The sequence below is a fragment of the Protopterus annectens genome, chromosome 7.part0 (assembly GCF_019279795.1).
Source record: "Protopterus annectens isolate FY-2018-M chromosome 7.part0, PAN1.0, whole genome shotgun sequence".
Taxonomy (NCBI): Eukaryota; Metazoa; Chordata; order Ceratodontiformes; family Protopteridae; genus Protopterus; species Protopterus annectens.
Genome location: NC_056739.1, coordinates 243,823,949 through 243,851,164, shown reverse-complemented (window position 1 = coordinate 243,851,164; position 27,216 = coordinate 243,823,949). Strand labels below are relative to the sequence as shown.

The 27,216-nt window shown below is 39.4% G+C and overlaps 1 protein-coding gene across 1 annotated transcript in view; it reads right to left on the bottom strand.

The window, feature by feature from the left end:
• Positions 1–2,577: 2,577 nt before the first annotated feature.
• Positions 2,578–27,216, bottom strand: part of LOC122805927 (vomeronasal type-2 receptor 26-like) — a 71,967-nt gene continuing 47,328 nt past the window's right edge. Inside the window, exon 2 of the mRNA XM_044076171.1 lies at positions 2,578–3,473. Coding sequence (XP_043932106.1) covers positions 2,578–3,473 — 896 coding nt within the window. The remainder of the gene's footprint in view (positions 3,474–27,216) is intronic.

Sequence of the window (27,216 nt, the reverse complement as noted above, 5' to 3'; positions counted from 1 at the left end):
TTTTGTAACCACTTACCCCAAAAACTATACTCATCTTAATGACATATTTCTTTTTATACATCTTGAAATAGTTATGCTATACTCCTGATTACTGACACTGTATAACATTGTATTGCTACTTAATGCATTGTAATAATCCTGTAACATTGCTGTTTAATGCTAATTTATAATGAAAATTGTATAATATGTTGGAGCTTTTCTCCCCGGGCCTCTGCTGAAAAAGGGCTCTTCAGCTCAGTCAGACAATCCCGGTCAACAAATGTAAAATAAATAAATAAATAAATGTTCTTTTGATAACTCTTTCTGTGAAGAAATCTGAGACCTTTCTGCTTGAATTTTGGCAGAAAAATCATAGAATTTAAATAAAATAATCCAATGTATACTTTCAAAGACTGCAATAGAAGTTACTGGTTATGTCTAAGAAATTTAGGAGTCTTGGTTTTTAAAATTTTCTGTCAGAAATATAACTTAGATAAGAGTTGAGAAAAAGTGCTATCAACCTGTCAGCATCCTGGTAACCATATCATACTTTCCGACACACGTGCATGCCCTCATAGACAAACATTTTTGCATTCACAAACATGCATACACATATTAACCACTCCTTAAACAGTCTTAGCTTTGCATTCATCTTTTATTTGTTTATTTATTTAGTTATTTGTTTATTTATTTGTCTGAATCTAAGTAAAATTATGGAACTACTTAGGATTCTCATCTGTGCTTTCATGAAAGCTGAATTTTACAGTGTTTATCCTTCTAAACTTTAGTTATACATTAAGCTATCCTGATATAATTATTTTCTTGTTAACCAGAATTTAAAAGTAATAGCAGAAGTGAAATGTACATGTACTCAACATCTTTGTCTCACCCAAAGAAACTTTGCAATGGATGCATTGTCTGTACAAAGAAACATCTGTGTGACTTAATACAAAACAGAAAAGACAGACATTCATCACCACAGAAAGCTAAGAAAAGAAGAAAATGTGATTTAAATGCATGCTATAAACAATATTCACCTATATTTTTGAAGTTTATTAGAAGTTGTATATTACTGCAAAAGCTGACTAAGTTGTTATGATAGCATTCAGATATTGCAATAGTTTATGTTTATAAGAATATTTAGATGGTTGTCACTGTCAAAATCACACCCTTACGCCATGTGCAAAAATGAGGTAAAGAGGGTTGTGGATGGATGAATGGATGGATGGATGGATGAATGGATGGATGGATTTAAACTTAGTCAATATTATTTGAAAACGATGGCTACATGCTACAGTTTCCGTAAAGTGTATCCCAATATTACTGATGGAACTATTTGTGTTTTTTTCAGACTGACATTTATTTGTTTACAAGAATTTAATTTGTGGAGATGCAAGTTAAAAAAGTAAATGTTGCATAAAACAACATAATTAACATACAGGAAAGGATGAGGCAGTAAAACTTATGTTTATGTAACTAAGCCTGGAAATGTAAAGTTCAAACTCTGATCCACTGTAAATTAAGAAATCATAAATCATACTATTAAAAGCACTAACAGAATACAATTTGGATTCTGAAAACTAGGACATTCAAGATAAACACTAACAGAACTGTTGAGAATGAGATAATGAACTGGTACTGAACCTTTGTATTCTCATTTCCAGACCCTAACCAATGTTAGGAATGTAAGTATGTACTAAAAGTGTTTTTTGAGTCCTGAAATGTTTCCTTAGACTGCAGCAACAGACTAGTTCCATAATCTTTTAAGGCATTTTATATGTTTTGAAAGGCATTTTACATGTTTTAGTTTACTATTATATATATATATATATATATATATATATATATATATATATATATATATATATATATATATCGCATGTCTGCATTGCTTTCGTATGAGCAAAAGCTGTTCATGCAGTTACAGAATTCAAAATCATGCTATACACTAGAAAAACATAAATATACAAATTAAGTATCAAAGGACTACTGAAATTATATTTCCTTAGTGCAAATGAAGTTACTTAATGAAAAATATAATTTACCTTTAAGAACTAACATTTCTGAATAAGTTACAGACTGATTTGAACTTTATTACTTTGGCAACATTACAAGAAAATCTGACATTTGAAAGGACCCTGGGTAAGTTTACAGTATGATAGTCATGCTGTATGTACTTGTGCATGAATATCTCAGCCATTTATATGAAAAACAACATTTAGATACCATTAATTATACTTCACATTTCAACGCTTAAATAAACAATCACACAATCATATTAATTATTCTATCATAAATATTCTACTATGAAGCATACAAAAGAAATATTAGCATTGGCAGCTGTATCTCAGAAAATTAAATATGAATTAAACTGACAACATTCAGAGAGTCTAATAATGCTTTCCTCCTCATCTACTAAATTTGTCATTGTATTATGATGCTATGCAGCAAGTGAAGTCACAAAACTAATACAAAATGTTTACAGCAGCAGTAAAGCATATATCTAAGTGTTCCTTAGTCAGTCTCATGAAACCTACTTTTCTTCATCTGATATCTCCATGAACTAGAAACATCTTCTGTTCTGAATTCCATTTAGAATTAGCTGTGAGTTGCAGACTCTTTAGCATTCAGTTCTGGTCTTAATATGATAACATACCACTTTGGAAAGAAAATACAGCTCAAAAGCCCAAATCCTGAAGACAAGATGGCGAATATCTCCACAGCAAACAGATATTTTCCTTTGGTACTGAGGTATGCTGGTATAAATGCCAGCCAAACACTAATAAATATTAACATGCTGAATGTAATGAATTTTGCCTCATTGTATCTGTCTGGTAATTTACGTACTAAGAAAGCAACAATGAAGCACACACTTGCTAAAAACCCAAGATACCCCAGCATGGTATAAAACATGGTAACTGATCCTTCGTCACATTCAATTATTATTTTGTCTTTAAAAGAACTCATGTTTTTTACTGAAAAAGGTGAAGAGTATCCAAGCCAAACAGAACATATTATGACTTGTATAGTGGTGCAAAAAAGACCAATAAATAATGGCGTCCTGGTTCCAAGCCACTTCTTCTGGAATCCTCCTGGCCTTCTTACACTAAAAGCAATAAATACAATAACTGTTTTTGCTAGAATAGAAGAGATGCAAACAGAAAATATTACACCAAATGTAGTTTGTCGCAACAAACAACTTGTGTGATTTGGTTTTCCAATGAATATTAAGGAACAGAGGAAACAAAGAATAAGAGCAACCAGGAGGAAGTAGCTGAGGTTACGGTTGTTTGCTTTCACTATTGGTGTGTCCCGATACTTAATAAATATCCACAATATGGCTGCAGGAATAATGGAAAAGAAAATGGACACAGCCATCAAGATTGCTCCCAGGGATTCTGAAAAGGACAGGTACTCTACCTGCTTTTGGATGCAGATTACCTTTTTCTCATTAGACCAAGAATCGTGTGGACACGTCATACAGTCAGTGGCATCTGAAAACATTTACAGTGAAAAATAACAGTGAATAAAAAAAAAACTGTAACAGAATCAGCTGCAGACTACTTTTTTTATTCCATATTAACATTAGCAAGCCTGCATGAGAAGCATTTGTATTTTATGTAGGATTCTTTAAACAATCCTCCTCACTGACTATAGATGTACTCCAATTTTTCTATCTTCTTTGTTTTTGCCCACAGTCAGATTAATATCCTAGTATGGATATTGAAAATATTCTGTCAGTACTGTATCACATCTTCGGTTTCAAATTAATCTAGATTTAATATAATTTCATATGGTTCCCATCTAATTCATTTTATCTGTCTCTTTCTTATCTGTCATGATGTCTGCATTGCTTCAAATTCCACTGACATTAAACAGTATATATTCAGTAATACTGTAGCCATGGTGGGGAGATAGTTGCTAGGGGCTATGACTGATACCTCAAATTAGCTCCAAGTTGGACAGGAATGGAGTACCTGTAGTGATTCAAAAAGTTGAGGGTGAGTGATGTTGCATCTGCTTTAACAAATTAGTATTTGCGTGACTGTATCAAGTATTTAATATAAGCTTTTTTTTTATAATTTTCAACTTTCCGTTGAGTGGAACTTCATTATGGTGACTGCACATGGCATCAATTGACCTAGTTTGAACCTATTATTTTATACCATTTCACCTAATTTGTTATATTTTGTTCTGCTGACCAGCCTTGACTATTCTTCAGCCACTTCAACACTGTCTAAGGAATTTTACTTGGTTTTCAAGAAGTACAAAGTTTTGAGAAGCACCATAACTAAAAACATAGATTTGGCAAAATTTCTAAAATACCAATTACATCTTTCTAAGAAAATAAGAAGTTACCTCAAGGCAATGCCTTTCAGCATTTTAGATGCTATTCATGTTGCTTTCTTTTTCATACTATGTGGAATGCTTCAAAGTATTGCCATCATCTTTCAATACCAAGCTAAAGGTACTACTGCCCAATGCTAGGAGTCTTAACAAGAAACTGCATTCCCTGGAAGTTCTCCTCGACCTGGAGAATGCTGAAGTTTGGGCAGTTTCAGAGATGGGATTCAAGGCTGCAGAAAGTACCCCATTGGTCCAAGGCTGCAATCACACATTAAGACCACCCTCTGAAGTGAAAAACAATAAAAACAAAAGGAGGATGTGTTTCCATTTACATGAAAAGCAATCACACCTCTAGATTAGTCAAGCAGGATGACTCATTTGAGCTACTCCATGTACAGCTCACCATAAGTAACATCCCACACTATATCATCACTAGCTACAGGTCCCCAACCATAAACTATGAAATCTGCTCTCCATACCTGAAGTTACTAGAATTACTTACCATTCAGTACAACACACTACACATGGGTGATTTTAATTACCCCTCCAAAAACTGGGAAATATATACAACCACTGTCATGCAGGCTCAGGGATTCCAGGACTTTGTCAATGCAAATGCTCAGGAACACTAGGGACTCAAATATCCTTGACATAGTACTCATAAATGTGGGGGAGCATATAGTCTTCGTTGATAAGATTGAATCATACATCAATCTCCTTTGAAATAAATGCAACAGTAGTACCCCCATCAAAACCTAAAACCTTAAAGATATTTTCCAAAGCAAATTATCTCCTATTAATTGATAGCATAGGTAATTTTAAATCTCCCCTAATCCCAAAAACATGAAAGCATATGCAGAAGTATACACAAATGGCCTGTACAACCACTTAAACAAATGCATAGAAATGAAAGTACCTGAACAAACTAAACTCAGTTCTAGCCAGAAAAACAAGCCACCCTGGTGGAACCCTGGCATAAACAGACTATACAATACATACCTCTCAAACTCTAAGACCAATTACAAACTTAGAAAGTTGATAGCATAACATGTTTTGCATTAGTATGAATTTTCTGAAGGGTGTGAAGTATATAACTCAAATGTCTGCCACTATTTTCTGAATTCAGTCCTAAATGGTTTGCCAGTGATTTGCCAGAAAAACACAATTTTATGAGAAACAGACCAAAGAAATGAGGCAGAAATCTGGACATTCTGCAAAAATCTGCAAAGTTAAGAGGTCTGATAAGCAAAAGGGAGAAATTGCTATCTAGAACTAAGTGGGAGGGTGCACAAAAGTGAAAAACATCCCTGATTAGTCTCAACAGGCATATCACAGAACTAGCCAAGTTTTTCAAAGTTGAATGTGAGACTAAAATATCCTCCCAAGCAGAGGATAAGCATTTTTAATGTTCAAAATCTTAATGGAAACACTCAACAATGTGCTAAGTTGTTGTAGATGGCACTACCTATACTCAGCCAGAAGAAATAGCAAACTTGCTGGCTGATGAATTCAGCTCAAGCTTCACCCTGTCATCACCTCCAGTCACTCCCCATGAAATACCCCCAGCATTCCTTTAACTATTATCAAAAAATAACATGTCACCACTGCACTCCCTAACAAAATCATAGGGTGCTTATTAAATAGTTTGAAATGTGATGGAGCAGACCCACACATATTTCTGTTAACCACAGTCTCCAGACAGGCTTTGTTACAGCAGAGTGGAGGTCAGCAAGAGTCATCCCTCTGCACAAGGTGGGGGGGGGGACCATCAACTGACCCAGGAATCTACAACCAATAAGTCTGACTAGCCTCATATGTAAGGTCATGAAAAGGATAATCATGGACCTGATTAACAATAACATAGGAAATCTCCAGACTCTAGATGCTACACAGTTTGGCTTTCTCAAGGGCAGGTCCTGCCTGTTCAATCTGGTGGACTTCTTTGAAAAAGTCACTAAGGTCATGGATAAGGGTAAGACAGTGCATACAGCCTACCGTGATCTGGCCAAGACATTTGACTCAATACTTCACTCATGTATTATAGATAAACTCACAAAATTTGGCATAGACCTCTATGTCACCAGGCGGATAGCCAAATGGCTCACAGATAGGACATATTTTGTGAGAGTGGGGGAATCCACATCCATCAAGAGGCCAGTCATCAGTAGAGTATCACAGGGCTCACTGCTGCCCCTCCCCATTTGGAATATAATTGCCATATGTCAAGGCAAATGTAGATGGTCTTTGCCTGACCAGGTTTACTGATGACTGCAAGATTGGGTCAATTATTGACTCCCCAAATGCTGTTGATATCCTAAAAAAAAGTCTGATGCAGACTAAAGATTGGTATCAGAGCCATGGTCTCAAACTTAACACAAATAAGTGAATAATAATACCCTTTGGGAAATCAAGTATCCCTGTAAATTACAACATTGAGCGTAGCCCCTAAGAGTGAAGTTAGTGGTGAGAGATCTTGGTACTCAGGTAGATAGTCATCTGAACTCTGACTACCATGTGTCCACGGTGGTGAGGAAATCCTTTATTGTGACTCAGCTTATTAAGTAAGGGCATGCCATCCAGATGTAAGGATGCAATCGTACCACTGTACTCAGCCCTCATCAGACCAATAATTTAGTACAATGCACCCTTTGGCATGTATCTCACCAGGAACATGCAACAGTTGGAGCATCCTCAGAGGTTTCCCACCAAAATAAATACAAGGTACAACTAACATGTTCTATGTGGACCGATTAAAAGCCCTATCACTGTATTCTGTTTCCTACCATTTACTGAGGGGTGATCTGTGTCTGACCAATAAGGAAATCTCTGACCCAGCCTTGATGGAAATGTTGCATATTCACAAAACTAACTGCTTGAGGGTTACCCACTCCAAAAATAAACCTGATCTCTGACATCAGTAGGTCATGTTGGAGAGGCAGATATGTGTCCAAGAGATTGCCCCTCCTCTGGTATAGGCTTTCTATTCATGTGACCATCTTCAAATGCAATCTGGACTGATGAATTGGAAGTCACAGATTAACTCCTGCACCATGTCCAGTATGAACAGAGGCATTCTGTAAAAATATTCAAAACCCCACTTGATGACCATTGTTATCCTTCCCCTAGGGATAGAAAATTAGGTAAAATCTGGGTAAAACTGGCTGGTCTTGTAAGGGCTCTTCAGTCATTCGCCTAGTAATCTGTTGTCCACACCTCAATGGAACTCCAGAAGACAGGAAATAATTGATGGACTTAACACAGTTTTAATGCAGTAAAAAAGCACAACACATAAACAATACTCCTTGAAAATATGATTTCATCCTCATCTTCATCGGATACAATTAACAAACTAAATTAAATGCCTTAAATACTTCAATTAAATACAAATGCACCAATAAAAACACTGTATCACTAAAATTAAATTTTCATCACTATAGACATTGTGGATTTATTTGGTTCAATACCTCATGCTATTAGCATTGAATGGCTTGAGGAATACCTAAGAGAAGATACACATTTAAACCCTAATGAGATACATATTTGTATGCAATTGATGGAATTGGTTTTAAAAAATAATTATATTTTCTTTCAGGGAGAATTTTTTCAGCAGACCAGTGGAGTGGCAATGGGGGCAATATGTGCCCTGATGTATGCCAACCTGATACTAATGGTGTGGGAGAAGAAGTTTGTTTTAAACAGTATATACAAGGATTGTTGTGTATTTTACAAATGGTTTTTAGATGATATTTGTATCTTTTGGAAAGGAACATTTCAAACATTCATGGAATTTTACCAGTACGTTTCTGAATCTACTGAATTTTTAAGGTTTATGTACAATATTGGCCATAAAGAAATTGCATAGTTATATGTCACGATTTACAAGGAAGGTAATACATTTAATTCAAGGGTATACAGGAAGAAGACATACTCTAATTCTGTTCTACATTATGATAGTGCCCATCCTTTCCATCAGAAGAAAGACATTATAAAAGGGCAATTTGTAAGAATTAGTAGAATGACTTTGAATGATGAAGAATTTAGAAAGGAATGTGATGTGTTACATGGGATGCTTTGTGAATGTGGATACCCAGAAACTTTAATTACCCAAGTAAAACAGGAGGTGGCTAATGAGAGGGCACGCAAATATGCCCCTATCTTGGGAATTCCTGAAGTTAGCCCTGTGGGTGATTATTTAAGTTTGAAAGAAAATAAGAATGAAGGGATCTTTGGTTCGGCATTCATCACTAATTTTAGTGGGGATGCCAGTCTTGTATGTAGAACCATCGAAAGGGAATGGACTAGGTTCAGTAGAATTAGTGACCTTAAATTAGACTTTAAAACCCCTTTTAAATGTATTATTGGAAGGGAATAAGTATCAAAAATGTTTTGGAAGGATACTATGACTGTAAGGGGGGTGGAACCAGAAACAAGAAAGGGACATTCAAATGTGGGAGATGTGCACAGTGCCCTTTCATTATGAATAGTCAGCTAGTGCACCTGGATTCCAGAAAGAGAACCCTCATGGCAAGGAGCTATAGTAACTGTGAGACCAGCGGGGTTGTATATCTTGCCTTATGTGAGTGCAAGGCATTCTATGTAGGAAAAACTGAGAGGAAGCTGAAAAGGAGAGTATATGAACAATTGAATGCCATAAGTAATAGAAAAGTTAATAATGCACTATATAGGCACAGTATAGAATGTGGAAAAGGAAAGTTTAGTTTTTTGTACTTGAGGAGATCCCAAGGGATATGAGGGGTGATATGTTGTAGGCAAGAATTGAATACAGGGAACTTTACTGGCAGATTTTTTTAAAAGCCAGTAGGTTCCATGGACTAAAAATGTTTTTTCCCTGGCCCCAGTTTTAAAGATGAGAGAGGCAAGATTATCACATTTAGCATTTGATTGTGTTGAGTCTCTTCATAGCGAGATTATGTATTTATTTTAAATGTGAAGAAGTTGTGAGTTTTAGAGCCAGTAGAGGGCACAAAATTAGCATTTTATGAATTTTATAAACTTATATATCAGGCATTTGTTTGATTTATTACCTTTAAGGAGAAATGTTCCCCAGGATTCACTAATCTTCCGTGTAAGACTAAATTAGTCTTACATGGAAGAGCCAGTCTAAGAGTAAGATGGCAGCGCACCATGCATATTAATGAGGGCACGCTGCCTCAACTCTAAAACTAACACGGAGCATGGATGAGTGCAGGGGGCATGTCGGACTGCCGATCATTCCAAAAGTCCATGCCCCTGCAAGTTTGAAACACGGGAAATGTCTAGTTGCATGAGCGAGTCTGCTCACATGTGTACATTCTAAAACTAAACTCCCCCATATAGTAAATCCTGTACAAATATAAAAAGTAAAAGAAATATATATTTTTTTCATTTCCGATATAGCTGCCCGTATTTGTGCGTGTTTGCGTGGGTTTGCCCATTGCTTAGCTACAGTTAGCAGTTTAGACACTAAAGAGGATAAGAAGAAAAATATATGCAAGTTAAGTGAAATAGCGATAGCATAGTGATTAGAGCCTTCACACAAAGAGGAGGCATTCATGGTTTGAATCCCACCACTACACTTTTCATTTTCTGTTGGAAATATGTATACAAAAATATTTCCTGACATGTATTATTTAAAGTTTTGTAAAAAGCATTGAAATGTTATATGTAGTAGTGAACGAATTTTATATATATATATATATATATATATATATATATATATATATATATATATATAGGAAGGTGAAATGATTATGCATACGGATGCATGAGTAAATTATTTTAAGCAATGTAAAGCACTGCTAAGCACATTTTACCAGTATTGAGCATATTTATATTTAATTGCTCGTAGCTTAGCACTGTGTTAACTAGCACAATGTCTTTGTGCGGAGCTGTGCATCACGCAAACTAGTGCAGACAAAACATGTTTGTGCGTAGCTGTGCACCGCGCTAACCAGCACAACTTCGGGCAATGTCGAGCAGCGTCGGGCAACGTCAGGCAATGTCGAGCAATGCTGAGCAACATCGGGTAAAGTCGAGCAAAGTCGACTAAACATGGCCACACCTCCTTCACTGTACCTTAACCATTGAGGTCTGGCCAGTAGGAAAATAAAAGCAGTGACAGGGCTCAAACTCAGAATACTGTGCACTATAGTCACAGTACATAACCACTAAGCCATGACAGCATTTCATAACCATGCACTTTCAACATACACATATCTATCAAAGGAATATCAAACATTGCTGACATCAGCTAAGCAGGTGTGCCTACAGCTGAGTTTTTTCCAAACTGGCCAATCACAAATAAGTGTGAGAAATGAGGCATATTTACGCTCCACAGGCGGGAATACTTGCCATAACTGGTTGTAGCTCCCTTCTGCAGTCAGCATGGCCGGGGTTGGAGAAGGCACTTAATTTCGAGTGCAATGTTGGGGCATTGAGGAGACCAAAGTAATGGTTTGGCTCCTTGTCCACAATCATGAGGAAAGACTCCTGTGGGGCCAGTACCAGGGCACCCAATACAAAATGGAGGCCTGGAACTGTCTAGCTCGTGAGCTCACCAGTGCCACTGGCGTTCCTCGGACTGGTGAGCAGGTCAGGCATCATTACTCTGACCTGAAGCGATGCAAGATGGATGCACTGGATCAGTGGATCCAGGAGGCCCGTGGGATGGCAAATGCCCTAGTACTGAGTAAGTAGCCATTGTATTAGGTATTTAAGAATTGCTATTCCTGTCTATACTATGGATAGGTATGTCTCATTATCACTCCATTTACTTCACAGTTGCAGGTTTCCGGGCTATGAATCAGCAAGCCCATGAAGATAGGCTGCAAAGGCTGCATCACCAGGCGGGTTAGTAATTATTCTGCATGTACTGTTATATAAAATAAATGAGAGAGCCTTCAAAAAAGTGTTTTAACCCAATAAATAAAGGTATAATAATTCTTTAATAATTATTCTGCATGTACTGTTATATAAAATAAATGAGAGAGCCAACAAAAAAGTGTTTTAACCCAATAAATAAAGGTATAATAATTCTTTAATAATTATTCTGCATGTGCTGTTGTATAAAATAAATGAGAGAGCCTTCAAAAAAGTGTTTTAACCCAATAAATAAAAGGTGTAATAATTCTTTAATAAAGGTATAATTCCTGGAGTGGGTCTGTGTGATTTTCTTTGACATGTTGTACTGTTGCATTTTAGAAATAGTACTGTTTTATTAAGCAGTGTTAGTTAACCCACACTTGGGTAGGCCCATATAAAGTGGATGAAGGAAGTGCCAGTAGCATTTATGCATATTTACAGCCCTTAACTGTTTGTTCATGCCCAGCATATACAGGTTAATCTTGCACATGAGTAGCTTGGTATTGTGTTCCCCAGAAATGCCAGTGTGCTGCCAGAAATGTAGGGAGCTGTTAACATATAACTGATAAATTCACCTGAACATATCTAGATAATTATATGAAAGTAGAGCTGTCAGTGTACCATCACAGCAGTAGTGTATGTGAGCAACTCTCAAAATATGTAGCAGCAACATCTGCATCCTGGACAGTTTGTATGTCAGATACAGCTCATGTATATAATGATCTAGCAAAATCCAATTGCACAATAGAAGGACATTGGGTAGTGTAATAATACATGTAAGGGACATATAACTGCAGTTAATAGGAATGTAGTATAAACTAGAAGGATATATAAGTTGTTAATTCAGCTATCATTTCCACCCTACTGTATGTGCATAAAAAATGCAATTCCACACCTTAATGGGTATGTCTTATCTCAAAACATTTGTTGGGACATATGTCCTATTGGTTTATAAATATTTGCATTCATTTCTATGCATGTGCCCTGTTCAAATACCCCAATATTGGTGGCCTGTTGCCATCAATTACACCTGCATGTTGTTGTAATGTCCACTATTGTTCTATATATGCATGTGTTATGCTTGCTTTTCAACTGTTGAAACTCTGGTGTGTTGGGTTAATGGGAATACTTCTGCATGATGTTATAACTAACTGGGAATACTGTTGACTGTTACTAACCCATATCTTTATTAAATTCTCCAAAACATAGTTCGTATGGGAAGGCCGGTCCCAGCGGACCCACCTGTCCCACCTCAGCTGGCTATGGCACCTGGCACCAGCAGGTCCGGTGCCCAGCCTGGGACCTCCTCCATTGGCCCTGTGCCACCTTCAGGTGGAAGCGCTGTAGGGGATGGGGCTCGGCCCACTAATGCAAGCATGGGTAGAGAAGGGCCACCTATCACCCTTCGAATGGTCCGGGCTGTGGTGGGTAGAGAGTTTGAGCGTTCTGTTGCAGAACCTCTATGCCAGCTTGAGGCACGAGTGGTGCAACTCCCGGGTCAGCCTGCACCTCCTACACATACCCCAGCACAGCCACCCTCTGGGCTGTGAAGGTGCAGTGGTGACTGCTCATGGGTGGGGATCTCAGTTCCACTGTTGCCATCTGAGGCTCATGGGCTTGCGATTTCCAAACATCCCTCCCCGTCAATGGTGTTCACCCACCACATGTGTCACATTCTGCCCCTGTATGCATCTTGTTTGCCTTGTCTGTTTACATCCCCAACCTACCTCCCCAAATATACCTACTTCCCCTTCCCCACATTTCACTCTCACCTGAAAAAAAAGGGGAGGAATCTGCTCCCAAAAAAAAAAATTACGCCCCATACATAGCTGCCCATTTTGCACACATGTCCCCTGGACACATAAAATGTAATTTAATTGGCATTACAACGTACTTTGTTGTCCTCACCTCTCTCTCAGGGGTTGAAAGTTTCATATTTACCTCCAAATTTATTCCATATGCACAGCTGTTGCTGTTAAAGAAATGGGCAGCTACGGACCTTCCCTACACCCGTCCTGCACATCCCGAGCTATTTTCCCTACTGTCTTTCCCTCTTTGTACCCCTTTTTCACCACTTTCCTATCTCCCCATTTTCCTTTCTTTCAAGGAAATGAGTGCGGGGGTTAGTGGGAGTAGGCACTATTAAGCAGTATTTAGCGAGTTTGCGTGAGTGTGCACGTGTTTGCGCTTAGATAAGCATTGCTAAGCATCACGCAAACCCACTTACAACTGCTTAAAAGTGCCTTAGTCACTCTGTATGTGAGGGCCCTTGTTCTGCTCAGCAGCAAAATAAAACACCTCTGTCAGTTTCAAACCGGGACCTTGTACATACTACACTGCATGAAGTACCTCTAAGCCATGGTAGATCTACAATAAGTTGGTGCTGAAATAAATATATCATGCATCAATATGAGTGAATGTAAAGGAAAAATAGGAATGCCATACCACACAACTTGTTCTGTGGATCTTTACCAACAGTTGTTGTGGGATTACATTACATGACTGTGATAAGAGAAGCAGCCATTCTAGCAGGAAATAATGTGACACCATCACATTACAAACCCCACACGGTATCACAGCAGGTCAATACTGGAATATCTGTTTAGGGCAGAGGCCATACCTCCCAACTGTCCCTAATTTTCAGGGATGTCCCTGATTTTGAAATGAATTTTAGCTCTGTCCCTCTGAATCCCTCCCAAAACTACTGACTTTGGCCAGAAAGGTGGTGAATTACACGTAATGAGTAATGACAATATTTAAGAGTTAGACACTTCTTTTACTTCAGAAAAGGTGTATTAATCCATATGCTCTGGTTCTCTCAAAGTCTCAACTTAATGGCATTAATATTTTAAAGGTGTTCCTGACTTTTTCTCTACTTTTCCCTGAGTCTGTTCAAATATGTACCTGAGTGTTGAAGAGGTCTGGCAGAGACAGAAACACAGAGGCATAGCAGCCTTTCTGCTGTTACACATTGTGCAAATAGCTTTGGAAGGAGTTCCAGAAGCATACCCTTATGTAGGAATACAACAGTGAAATACAAAAGGATGTAGCCATGTACTGATAGCAACCAACTGTAACAATGCCATTGCTCTAGTGCTGAAAAGACCTGTGTGGTGCACAGACAAAGAATAACAGGCTAATCTCTGGCTACCATGTGGATAGGTCCACAGTTGGAAGTTATGCAGACATACTACTTGCCTTGATAAACTAACATGTACACAACAACCCTGTAAGTCCAGCAAGATAAAATTCACACAATAATACGTACGCTCTCTGTACTTCTGCACCCCTACCCAAATGCAGAATATACTGGTGTGTGCAGGGTCTACCAAGGATGTAAGTAAGCATACTCACTGTACTGAAATGTGTCCAGATTTCTTGAGCAGTTTGTGCTAATGTTAACACTAAAAAACATAAACTGTTTAGAAGTGAGTAAATGAATATTCACAGTATAGCAGTTCTCAAACAATTCTTGTGCCAAATGAATACATCTCAATAACTAGCTTTGTATGGCAGTAAATTGTAAAATTTGAAAAGAAAGTACATCCTCCCATGTATCTTGTGTTAGCATTTTGAGGGGTGAGTACATTTCTACACTGACAAGTGTGTACTGGAAGCAGCAACATTTAGGTCTGAGCATAAAATGCAAATCACTGGCTACACCCCTGGCTTCTGATATAAGAACTATGCCAACCTTCTGTCTTAAACAATGATGTCCACAGCAAACAAGGATGATCTCAATCTTGGAAAGCTGAAAGGGCCACACCTACCTGAGTTAGCAATTTATAGTACTGGGTTGCTATGACAGTGATTACTGCAATTACTACACAGCAGGCTGCATGCAATTAGCAAATGGTGGCCACTAATTGGTGCAGAGGCCATCACATGCTCATGTGCAAATACCTACAAAAGCAGGCTGCAATTACTGCCAACAAACTCAATCACTCTATTGCAGAGACTGACAGAGATTGAAACAGAGAGAGAGAGAGAGAGAGAGAGAGACAGAGAAAAGGAAAAATAAATAATACCAAATCATACAAAGAAAAGGTATGTGACATATATGTATTTACTGGCATGTAGTAGATGTTTGGAAGAATAGTCTACATAATGTGCACCATTCATATGTGTCAGCAGTACTTATCTATGCACAGATGTCATGCTAAACTACTGCTATGGACACTACAGTGTGTACCTGTGGGCAGTGGGACATACCTGTGGAATGTGTAGCTCAGCATTAAATGTCAAAAATCTGATCCATGTTATCTGTGTTCTGTACAGTAGTGTGGCCAATGGCTGTTGGGGGAATTAGTGCTACCATTATATAAACATGGGTGTGACAGAGCAACACATGCATAACGCTTAGCATTGGCAACTGCTGTAGCAGTCTAGTCTGCTTATCTAGCATTTGTAGCTATATATAAATATATTTATATGTGGGAGTGTGTATGTATATATATATATATATATATATATATATATATATATATATATATATATATATATATATATATATATATATATATACCCCCTCTAATGTTAGTGTGTGTTCACATGTGACACCTGTTTGTGTTGCAGCAAGGCCCAACAGTTCAGCTGTGAAGTCCAGGGACTTGCAACAGTGTGGACCATGTGTGTGTATGCCACACACATATGAAGAAATATATATGTGTCATATATATTCACATCTGTATATGTGCATAGAGCAGGGGTCATATTGCAACTGTTTGTGAAGGGTGGAAATATATATGTTGGTGAAGGTTAGTATGCACATATTTGTATGTAGGTTTAAGTGTGTGATGAACAAGACAGCATACAGTGCTGGTATATGACATGTGGTGGTTAAACAGTGTGGGTGGTTTGTTCAGTTTGCAATGCTGAAGCCAGTGAGGCCTGCTAAAGCTACCTGGGCTGTGAACACTTTCAATGCATTTCTCACAAGACTGTGCGATATTATTACATTACTGTATACCTCATATCCTTTGTATAATTGATATTCCCACTATGAAAGGTGAAATGTATATGTGCCTACATATATATGTATATGTACACCAATGGATGTGTATATGTAAATATACATATATATATATATATATATATATATATATATATATATAGAGAGAGAGAGAGAGAGTTATATATACTATACACACCTACATCTACTTGTTGCAATAGATTCTCTGTACTGTTGACCGAATGTGGTGGTCAATGTGTTTGTGAATACGTCAAAGATATGTATTTCTGGGATAGCTTAGTTGGAAACTGTTTATGTCATGGTATTATGGGTCCTTGATTTGATCCCAGTAAAAGCTGTGTATTCTGTTGCTAGGCCAAAAAAGTGCTATGGCATACAGTGTGATTAAGTCCCTTGGTTTTAACTGGGGTGTGTCATTGGAGGCTAAAGCACTACAGATATGATCATTGATTGGTACTGATGTTGAATCAATATCCTGTGTGTACTGTAGTACTACTTGAAGCTCTGGACCTGTACAGCAAAGTATGGTGTATGTCCACATTGCTTGCATCCACTGTTTTGTGTGGTCCCTGTATTCATCACAGATTACATTCCCCAAGATTAATGTTTTGTAAGTAGTGACACACAGTACTGTATAGTACAGACATAAAGCTTATCTGGGTTGCCATACCTTTGTGTCCTGTAATTATGTCTGATTTGTGTGTGGGTATGTCTGTAACATGTCCTCTGTCATGTGTGTGGTAAAACATATAACTGCATATCTAGCAACATTTATAGTGGACTACAGCAGTATGCGACCTATATTCCTAATTGTGCACATATTTTGGCCACGGGTTTGCCATTAACAAGTTGTGTGGTATAATAGTAATACATTTACTGGACCTTACACTCATTGTGATGGATGACATATTTCTTTACACATCAGCTTGATGTATATCTGCTGTGGCTAGGTGGTGCATTGTGTTGTTTACAGTGTGTCAGGTACTCTTGTATAGTCTTATATAGTGACTTTATTTTGTTGCTGTGCAGAACATGGTTCATTAGATAGCGTGAGCCAGGCACTTTTAAGCAGTTGTGGGGTGAGCAGTGATAAGTGATAGTTAAAGTGGTTCACTCTCAGTTAGCTAATAGGTTGCTATATATGGCAGTTCAGTAATATCTGTACTGTATAATGTTAAATGTGCCATATGACTTGCTCAGACATATTTTTTCTTTATGTCTTCCAAGGATCATGGCACATCACAGAAATTCAGCTATAGTAGTGCTGAAGATGAGATCATTACTAGCTGTATGATTCAGCACTACAGTCTAATGTTTGCACGAACCAGCCAGAACCAGCAGAGGTGCACTGCAATGTGGCAAGATGTTGTCCAGAGGGTCAATGAGGTAGGCCTGCATAACCAGACATATGAGCAGGTACGCCACCACTGCAGTGATCTACTCAGACATGTCCGTCAGCATGCTTTTGATGTACAGAGACAACAGCTTGCAACAGAAGGTGGTGTTAATATCCACCCCCCCTCACCAGAATGGAGGAGCTGCTCCTGAGCCTCGTGGCACCTGCCCAACAACAACAGCAGCAGACATACACCATGATGGAGGTTGGAGCCACCCAGCAACCACACATGGAGCATGCAGGTAACATGGCATATCTGTAGACTACTGTTATCTGTATTGGTAGATCATGCGTATGTGAGACGTGGAGTGTGTAGTTAGAAGATGTGGAGCCTGTTATTGTGCAATACTGATCATTTGGAACACAATATGTAGGCCTGTGAATGTAAACTGTTGTTCTACTGTAAGATTGCAAACACACAGTAGCAATGCCACAGTTGTGGCCACTGACAAACTGTCTCATCTCTATGTAGGTCCCTCTAGGGTGACATCAAGGCAGCGGACAGATGCTGGTGAGTGTGTTCTACATTTATTATTGTAAATAAAAAGTGCATGTCATAGTTAAGGTCTAGGCCATGTACACATGTAACATGCCTACCCATAATGCATGCTGTGCATGTTTGGTGTAAGACCACACACATCCCACTAATGTGATTAGCTGCCTCAAACACATGCAATACCCAGATCATCTCAAACAAATGTGGCTCCACTGTAGTGACCATTGGATAGGCAAAGTTAATACTCAACATGCACATAACATACACAACTATGTCATACACAGAGCATTTTAACATGCTACACATAAAGGATACACAAACCCTCTGTAAAGACACACTCCAGTATCCAAAATCTCATCCACACATTACACATAATATACCTGAGGGGTAGAGGCCTATTAAGGGGCATTTAAACACTCTGCAACACACTACACATTCATGTCAGGGAATGCTCCTTATTGGCCTCCTTACAAACCCATGTAACAACTGGTTGTGAAATGGTGAATGTAGCCAAGGTAGTACAGGTCCAGTACAGCATGATTAGTGCTGGTTTGGGAAACATTTGTAGCCTTGAGTGACCACATGATGCTTCATGATGATGGCCTATGGTACTATACCCCATCCAGTTATTGTAACCACAGTACTACACATAGCTTTCATTGCTATACACCTCAATGTTGTGTGTGTGCAAACATATGCACCTCTAAACAATATGCATACCAATCACCATTTGCATAACTGACACATATATGTTTTGTGATGCTATTGAGTGGCTAGGTCATATGACACACATTGGGTATGTGTGATGTATAAATATGCAGTTGTGCTTTAGCATGCCATGTCATGGATGATACTGGCATGTCCACAATATGATTTACACTCACCATAACTACTGTACATTGGGTATGTGGACGAATGGTATTCCATCAATTATACATGCACCACTGATGATGTTGTGTGAATACTCATCATGCAAGTGCTACAACTATGTCCACAAATATTTTCTAAAGATACAGAGGCTGTAATCAACATTGGATACCTTTCTGACACACAGATACACTTCCAGCCATGGTATGTAGACCTGCGAGTTATAGTGCACAGTACATTACAGAGGTTTGAATACTTGCACAGCAATGCTGTTTCCATGAATGCATTGCATTCCAGGGGGAGGCCAATCACCTAATAATAAAACACATGCATCAAAGCCACGTATAGTGTTAGTAACAAGGACTATCTACACTTGCACTGTGTGCTGTTGAGCAACACATGTCCTGCATGCTGACATGTGTGATATGACTGTTTTGCTTGTGATACTGTACCCCACCATCACCTGCTATTGTGTATGTTCTGAGATTGCTGGTGTTGTGTGTGTGTGTGTATGTGTCTGCTTTAGGGAGGAGTGTATTTGTGTGTGCATGTGTGCACATGTGCATGTGTGCATGTGCATGTGCATGTGCGCATGTGTGCATGTGCATGGGTGCATGTGCATGCATGTATGCATGCATGTGAGCATGTGCATGTGTGCATGTGCATGTGTGCATGTGTGCATGTGTGCATGTGCATGTGTGCATGTGTGCATGTGTGCATGTGGTCTGACATCATGTTCAGGTCATAAAGTGTGTTTCCTGTTTTCCTCTCACAGGTGCTGAGAAAGACAGTAATCATGAGGATAGGTGTGTTGAGGCACAGGCAGGTTTGTCAGGGTCGGTTGTTGGGCCACCAGCTTGCAGTACACAAGTCTCCATCCAATCCATGCACACAGTCATACTGCCTGTACATCCATCATCACCATTGCCCTTAGCTGAGAGACAGTGTATGGTTGGCACTGGCCAGGACAGTGTGGTGTTTATGGCACATGTATCAGGACACAGCAGCCATAGACAGATGTCTGGAACAGTACCACATAAGCAGATGCCCAGGGGTTCTTTTCAGACCACTGCTGGTCATCATGCCCCTGGCAGACGTGCCAAAACTCTTTCAACCACACGCATGTTCCAGGCTGTCATGGAGGCACAGGCATGAATAGAGAGGTACACCAGACAGGGACTAAGGGCACAGAGGGCTCATAACACCTCTGTAAATGACAGTATCCGTGACCTAGCAGGTGTCATATGTAATTACACTGAGGTCATTGATAGACATTGGGGTGAGACATTGGATGTCCTACACAATGTCATGTCCATGTGTCAGGACAGTGCAGAACAGCTGAGACATTGACGTGGATGTATGCCAGCAACATCAGCAGATGGAGGTCACTGTGGATGTCCAGCAAGTCACAGCTGCTCCTGTAGAGCCAGTACCAGCCCCAGCAATGTGGGGGGCTGTCCATAGATCTCCCTAGAAGACCATGTGCATGTGGCTCTGGCCAGTCCCAGCAGGGACCTGGATCCAGTGGACATATGTCAACCTCTCAGGATAGTACCCAGTCTGGATTAGTACCTAATACTATCTGTAGCACCCCTGCCAGGCACAGGTTCCATATCCCTGGCAAGAGACGGTGATCTGTAAAGCCTGCCAGGTACAGTCTGTTGCTGTCCCACAAATCCCCGTATATGGCAGCCACATGGTGGAACTGTGTGCATGCAGACACACACACATAAATCAGAAACCTAGGGCAAACACATACCCACACAAATTACATCAACATTGGCCCATAACAGTACTCATGGCCCTCACACACACACACTCACACACACATGTCGATTGTATGGCTCAGTGTAGGCCTCTGGCAACCAACAACACACCCTGTGCATATGATGAAACCTGTGCCACCTCCTGTCATCTGTAACATTGATGCAGGAACAGGCTAACATGGTGCTGATGCACAGGGTGACTTTGATAAAGTATAGCAATGGTTGAATGTGTAGCATGTTGTCAGCAATAAAGTGTAATGATATCCTTGAAGGTGTAGCTGAGCAGGCATGATGCATTAAAGCTGCAATTAGCAATGCTATATTGTTTCCATCAGTGTTTATTCCAATTGTGTTTTGTTTGCCCATGTGCCACTTGGCTGATGTGTGTAGTTGTGTCAGCATGTGTTATACAGTGGACAGTAAGTGTGGTGTGTGCAGCACAGGTTTGCAGGTGTACATTTGTGAACATGGTGGAGGTGCACTGTCTGAATGTACTTGCATATTTGACACATGGTCAGGGTGACATGCCCTGTATTGGCCAGTGTTAACACTCCATAGTTTCTATTGTTGGCCAGTATGCATTGTACTACACAATTTTTGGAACTTGAGTAAACATGTGTGTGTGTATGACACGGATTGACACTGTGCTGTGGGTGATGCTGTTGTTCCTATCTGTCACTGGTTCACATTACTAAGGTTAACAGTATCCCAGCTGCATAATTCTGTATTAATGCACACTCTTCAGCTACAGGGTTGCATGGACTGTGCTATCACAAACACAAGAAATTCTCACTTATACAGTAAAAGTGCATTAGTCCCATGGAGCCCTGCTGGAAACTAAATATATAACAGAAGGTGTGATGTTATACCAAAAAAGAGTTACATACCAACAAGGGATAACCTCTCTGGTCAGTATCATTTGGAAAATTCAATCCTTCAATAAACATACAAGGCAAGCTTCAAAATACAAAATGGCAATGATTCCAAAGACAACACTAAAGCTGTATTTTCTGTTGTTCATAATCTATAGGGGAAATCTCAGATTGGGTCACAGTTAATGTAAATGGTCACAAAGTACACTTATCTGACTGACATTACCAATTCCTTGTCAGAGAGTTTGAATGTGGATTTCACCACCCTGTCGCTATACAAGGGCCACATTTCCAGACCTGCAGAAAGCAATACCTGATGATTCACAGACACTCTAGTTAAAACATTTCTTTAACAAGGTCCACACCACAGTGGCAATGGCACTGGACAGTGTTCCTGGCTGTGTTATACACAAGCTGACATATGAAGTCACCACTCACCTAAAAGCTCTGTCCAGATGGAGCCTCTATACAGGTTACATACATGTGGAATGACATATGGTAATGGTGTTCACAGTCCACAAGCGTTGAGCTACGTCTTCTTCTACTTTTGGATGCTCCCATTAGGTGTCACCACAGTACATCATCTGTTTCCATGTCTTCCTGCCCTCTGCATCTTGCACTGTCACACCATCTACCTCCATGTCCTCTCTCTCACCACAGCCATAAACCTCATCTTAGGCATTCCTCTTTTCCTGTTACCTGGTGTCTTCATCCTTAGCATCTATTTCACAATATACTCTGCATCCCTCCTCAGCACATGTACAAACCAACTTAATCCTGCCTATCTGGCATGGTCTACTAACCTTCAAACCTGTCCGGACCCTCTAATATACTTATCCTTAAACCTGTCCACCCTCGTCACACCAAGTGTAAATGTTAACATAAATTGATTAAGGGTAGAACTACAACAGGTCCTGGAAACTCTCACCCTATAAGCCAGACCAGTGTTATCTGGAAGGCTATGGAGCACAGCATTATGGAACTCATTAACAGAGACATTATGAACCTGCAAACACTGCACCATACCCACTTAGGTTCTCTAAAGTCCAGATCATGACTCCTACACCTAGTAGACTTCAAGCCAGTCAACAAGGCTATAGGTGAGGGAGGGGAGGTCAACACAGTCAAGCTATAGCTCACCAGCAAATAATACCCATCCCACATACTGGTATTACACATAACCTCAACAGACTGACCATAAACTATTGTTAGATGATGGCTTGACAACTGATGCACAAATGTAGGACACACAGTAACATTTGCAGCCTCCATGTACTATTCTATGCCAGCAACAAGTGGTATTCACCTGCACTCAGTCCTGGGACCACTCCTGTTTGGCATATAGCTTTCTTAGGTACAAGCAAACACAGTAGGGATATGTCTGCCCACGTTTGATGAAAATGCATACTGTGGGCTATACTTTATTCTCCAGATGACACACACATCCTCCAAAAGGGTATCATACAGACAGATACCTGGTGTCAAACTCATGCTGTAAAGCTATAAGCCTAAGAAAGCATAGTTATCCACTTTTAGAAAACAAAGTATCCCCAGAGTACCACATAGGTAGTAGCCCCCAAAATGTGAAACAGGTACTAATGTATACATAGAGCCATGTGTTAAGTCATTTCTCCTTTGATAATAACATTACCAAAGGGTTTTGGAAATCCCTCTGTGAAGCACATAAGCAATAAAGGGTTTGCATGCAGATCCAGAGGTTGTTGCACACCTATAATGATTAGTCATCTTTGCTTGCTTTGGAACAGGTTTAAAATATACTTCAAGCATAAACCCTCACTCACACTCTTCAATAGAAACCGTGATGAGTTGATGTGAAATGGAAGCCATAGCCCAGGGATCACTGCAGTGGCTAATCTTGTCACAAGCATACAGAAGTGACCTAAGGTCTGGAAAGCGCCAGCACGCTCTTGCAAAGGTAACACATGCATTCATGGAGAAAGCAGAGTACCCACCTATGAAATACTTGAGGTCACATGTATGTATATAGATTTGCCCCACAGCTACCTTACATGTGCAATGCACATACAGTTGTCATTGTGAGATTTCATACACTATAAAAATCAAAAACTACATTGGCCAATGGTGTCACTCACCTGGAGCACAAACACACATTCAGCAAGTGCAAGATTCAAACTCTTTCCTAACTACATTTTGATATGACAGCAGAACGCATTTACATGACACGCTATACACATTTCTGGGATTTCATTTTACCACAGGTATATTTGTAGGATGGTGACATCATCAGACTTGACAAAGATGAGTATATCACTTTTAAGGTGTTTGAGTAGTCTCCAAAAAGGTTGTTTCTCCTGAGGGAGAGACACTTGGCAAGTGCAGGATTCAAACCTCTACCTAACTACAGCAGTATGCATTTACACGACACACTATACACATTACTGGAATTTCATTTTTCCACAGGTCTATTTGTAGGATGGTGACATCATCGGACTTGACAAAGATGAGTATACCACTTTTAAGGTGTTTGAGTAGTCTCCAAAAACATCTCTTTTTCGCAGGGAGACACATGTACAGACACAGCCAGCAAGTGCAAGATTCAAACCCTTACCTAACTACAATATGATACTACAACAACATGCATTTACACAATGTGCTATACACATTACTGGGATGCCAGTTTTCCACAGGTCTACTTGTAGGATGGTGACATCATCGGACTTGACAAAGATGAGTGTACCACATTTAAGGTGTTTGAGTAGTCTCCAAAAAGGTTGCTCCTCCCCAGGGAGACACACATATACACAGTTGGCAAGTACAGGATTCAAACCCCGACCGAACTATATTATGATACCACAGCAGTATGTATTTACACAATGCACTATACACATTCCTTAGATTTCCTTTTTCCACAGGTATATTTGTAGGATGGTGACATCATCGGACTTGACAAAGATGAGTATACCACTTTTAACGTGTTTGAGTAGTCTCCAAAAAGGTTGCTTCTCCCCAGGGAGGCACACACAGTTGGCAAGTGCGGTGTTCTTAATCCAAACTAAGTACGTCTTTACACTTCAGCAAGCAATTTGGAGTTACAGGGTGCAATACAGACATTACTTGCTGACAGTTTGCACAAAGATATTTTTCACATTTGCTAACCTCAGCAGGCTTATCATACTAGGTGTATTGTGAGTGTATTGTATGCATAGGCCATGACCATATTATATATGGGTTGATGCATCACATGCTGGCATACACAGGGTCAAACTTTGAGTAGCATCTTACCTTCTCCTACATGATACTGCAATACAACAGAAATATGATAAACTTCAACAATTGGCTGAGCTTCTGGTGTCATTCAAAGGGGATCAAGTCTCTGTCTGCCTGTGACTACATGATAGGCAAGCCTTGTTGCTTCACTAAAAGATGGTTTGTACCTGTCACCCCTATGCTTCTGAATACTGGCCAAGGCTCGTGCTGTCCCCATATTACCTTTTTTAGGCAAGGCTCAAAGGCTCATAGGTTCATAGGTAGGTACTAGTCTATCAGCCCTGGGGCCTATACAAGGCCAGTCAAAAAGGTACCCTGGCCTTTGTCACCCAAGAAATTCATTTTACTGTGCCACTGTCGTGCAGAGAATCAGAAGTGATCCCCGGGTGAATTTCCTATTTCCCATCCAATAATCAAGATTTTCCTTGAAGAGTGCTAATGAGGAGCTTTGTTTGATATAGATAGGTAGTTTACTCTGGAGTATGTGAAGTCTGTGGGACTGGAATCTATCCCTCTGGCATGTTCTGTTTATTGTGGTGACTAGGTTTAGGTCCCTAGAGCGTGTAGGTTCATAGGTAGGTACTAGGCTATCTGCCCAAGGGCATTTATAAGCCTAGCCAGAATGTGTTGGCTTTCGCCTCCCTTTTAAATTAGTTTCCAGGGCCTCTGTCTGGCAGGGCCACTGAAGTGATCCCAGGGGTAAATTTACAATTTCCCATCTACTCATCAAGATTCTTCTTGAAGAGAGTCTGTAAGGGATTTGCCTAACATCAACTGGGATTCTATTCCAGAGTGATGGACGTCTCTGGTAAAGGAATCTATCCCTCCAGCATGTCCTGTTTATTGCTTTGCAGAGGTTTAATTCACTGGAGTGTGTGGCTCTAAGAGATTTGTTTTTCTTGAGGTGGAGCATGTCCATTATTTCCAGGTTGGACATGGCCTTATACGTCAGGCATAGATCACATCTGAGCAGGCAGTAAGCAACCAAGTAGAGCTGGAGTTTCTTTAGTTGAGCTGCATAGGGCATCTCTTTGAGGCCCATGATCCTCTTGGTGAATTACTTCTGTGCTCTTACCAGCTGTTGCATGTGCCAATTAAGGTACATACCAAATGGGGCATTGTACTCTATTATGGGCCTAATGAGTGATGAGTAGAGGGGCACAATGTCCTCTCTTGATCTAGAGGTGAACCCTTTCTGATTAGGTAGGCTACATAGAAGGAATAACTAACCACTCACCAAGAGCCAAGTCTTAATCAATCAATAACTATTAAGCCTATATTGGAGGCACACAGCAATAAATGATGTTATATTTCTCACTTGGGGTCATTTTTTGATGCCAGTGAATTCAGAGGTTATATAAAATTCATTAGGATGTTTTAACTCATGTACTTATTTTTTAAGATATTGTATGTCTATGTAGGTTTACATATCTATATAAAATACATTGTATATGTGAGTTTGGTTTTGTATATATCTTTTGTGTATATATATTCTGTCTAATGGCATCTATGGTATTATATTTGGTATGTTAGGTTCATCTTTTGTTATTTTTTGCTAGGAAGAGATGATCAATATATATTTTATTTCACTTTACGCATTCACACAATATATTCAGTTTACGCCTCATAGATCAGTAGTGAAGTTAGAAATGTTTTTTAAGTTAATGCGAACATAATGTATTTGTAGACTGCAATTGTGGTTAGAGCTCAAGTCTGACTACTGAATGTAACTTAGCAACAGTGAAGTTTAAGCAGTCATTAGATTAATTAATTGATTGGGTAAATTAATGCATCACTTAGATTTTTGTATAAAAGTGGATTTACAATGGATGTATTTTAAGATCTGATGAAGTGTACCTGGTAGTACGTGAAAGCGCTTATCTATTTCATTTGTTTTAATAAATATATTTTAACAGTTAAGTTTATTCAGCATCATGGTGGCTTTCGCTCGTATTTGTTCTGATATTAGGATAGGGTCTTGGTTATGTTTGGGATAGCACGATGCATACACCCATGTAAGTGCTTATAAAGTGCAATTGTGAAGGATTCAGTAGTCTTAACAGTATTGTCCATCTGCATGGGTGTCCTGAAGTTCAGCACTTCTGTCTTAAGAAGCATGAAGTTGGGTTTGGAGACATTTTTTAACATGGTTTCCTTGATGGGGGGGGGGGGTCAAGAATGTGGATATGTAGGGTAATTAGCTTATGGTCAGATGGGACCAATGAGCCATTGACTTCACGTGTGGAACACCGGTCACTCAGGACAAACCAAACCCCATAACCAACACAAATAACCACAAAGTTAGCTAAATGCTACTCATTGCCAGAAGACTCAGCCTCCAGATGCATACACTCGAGGCACATCTCAGTATGGAGAATATTGATATCTGTGCAGTAACAGAAACCTAGTTC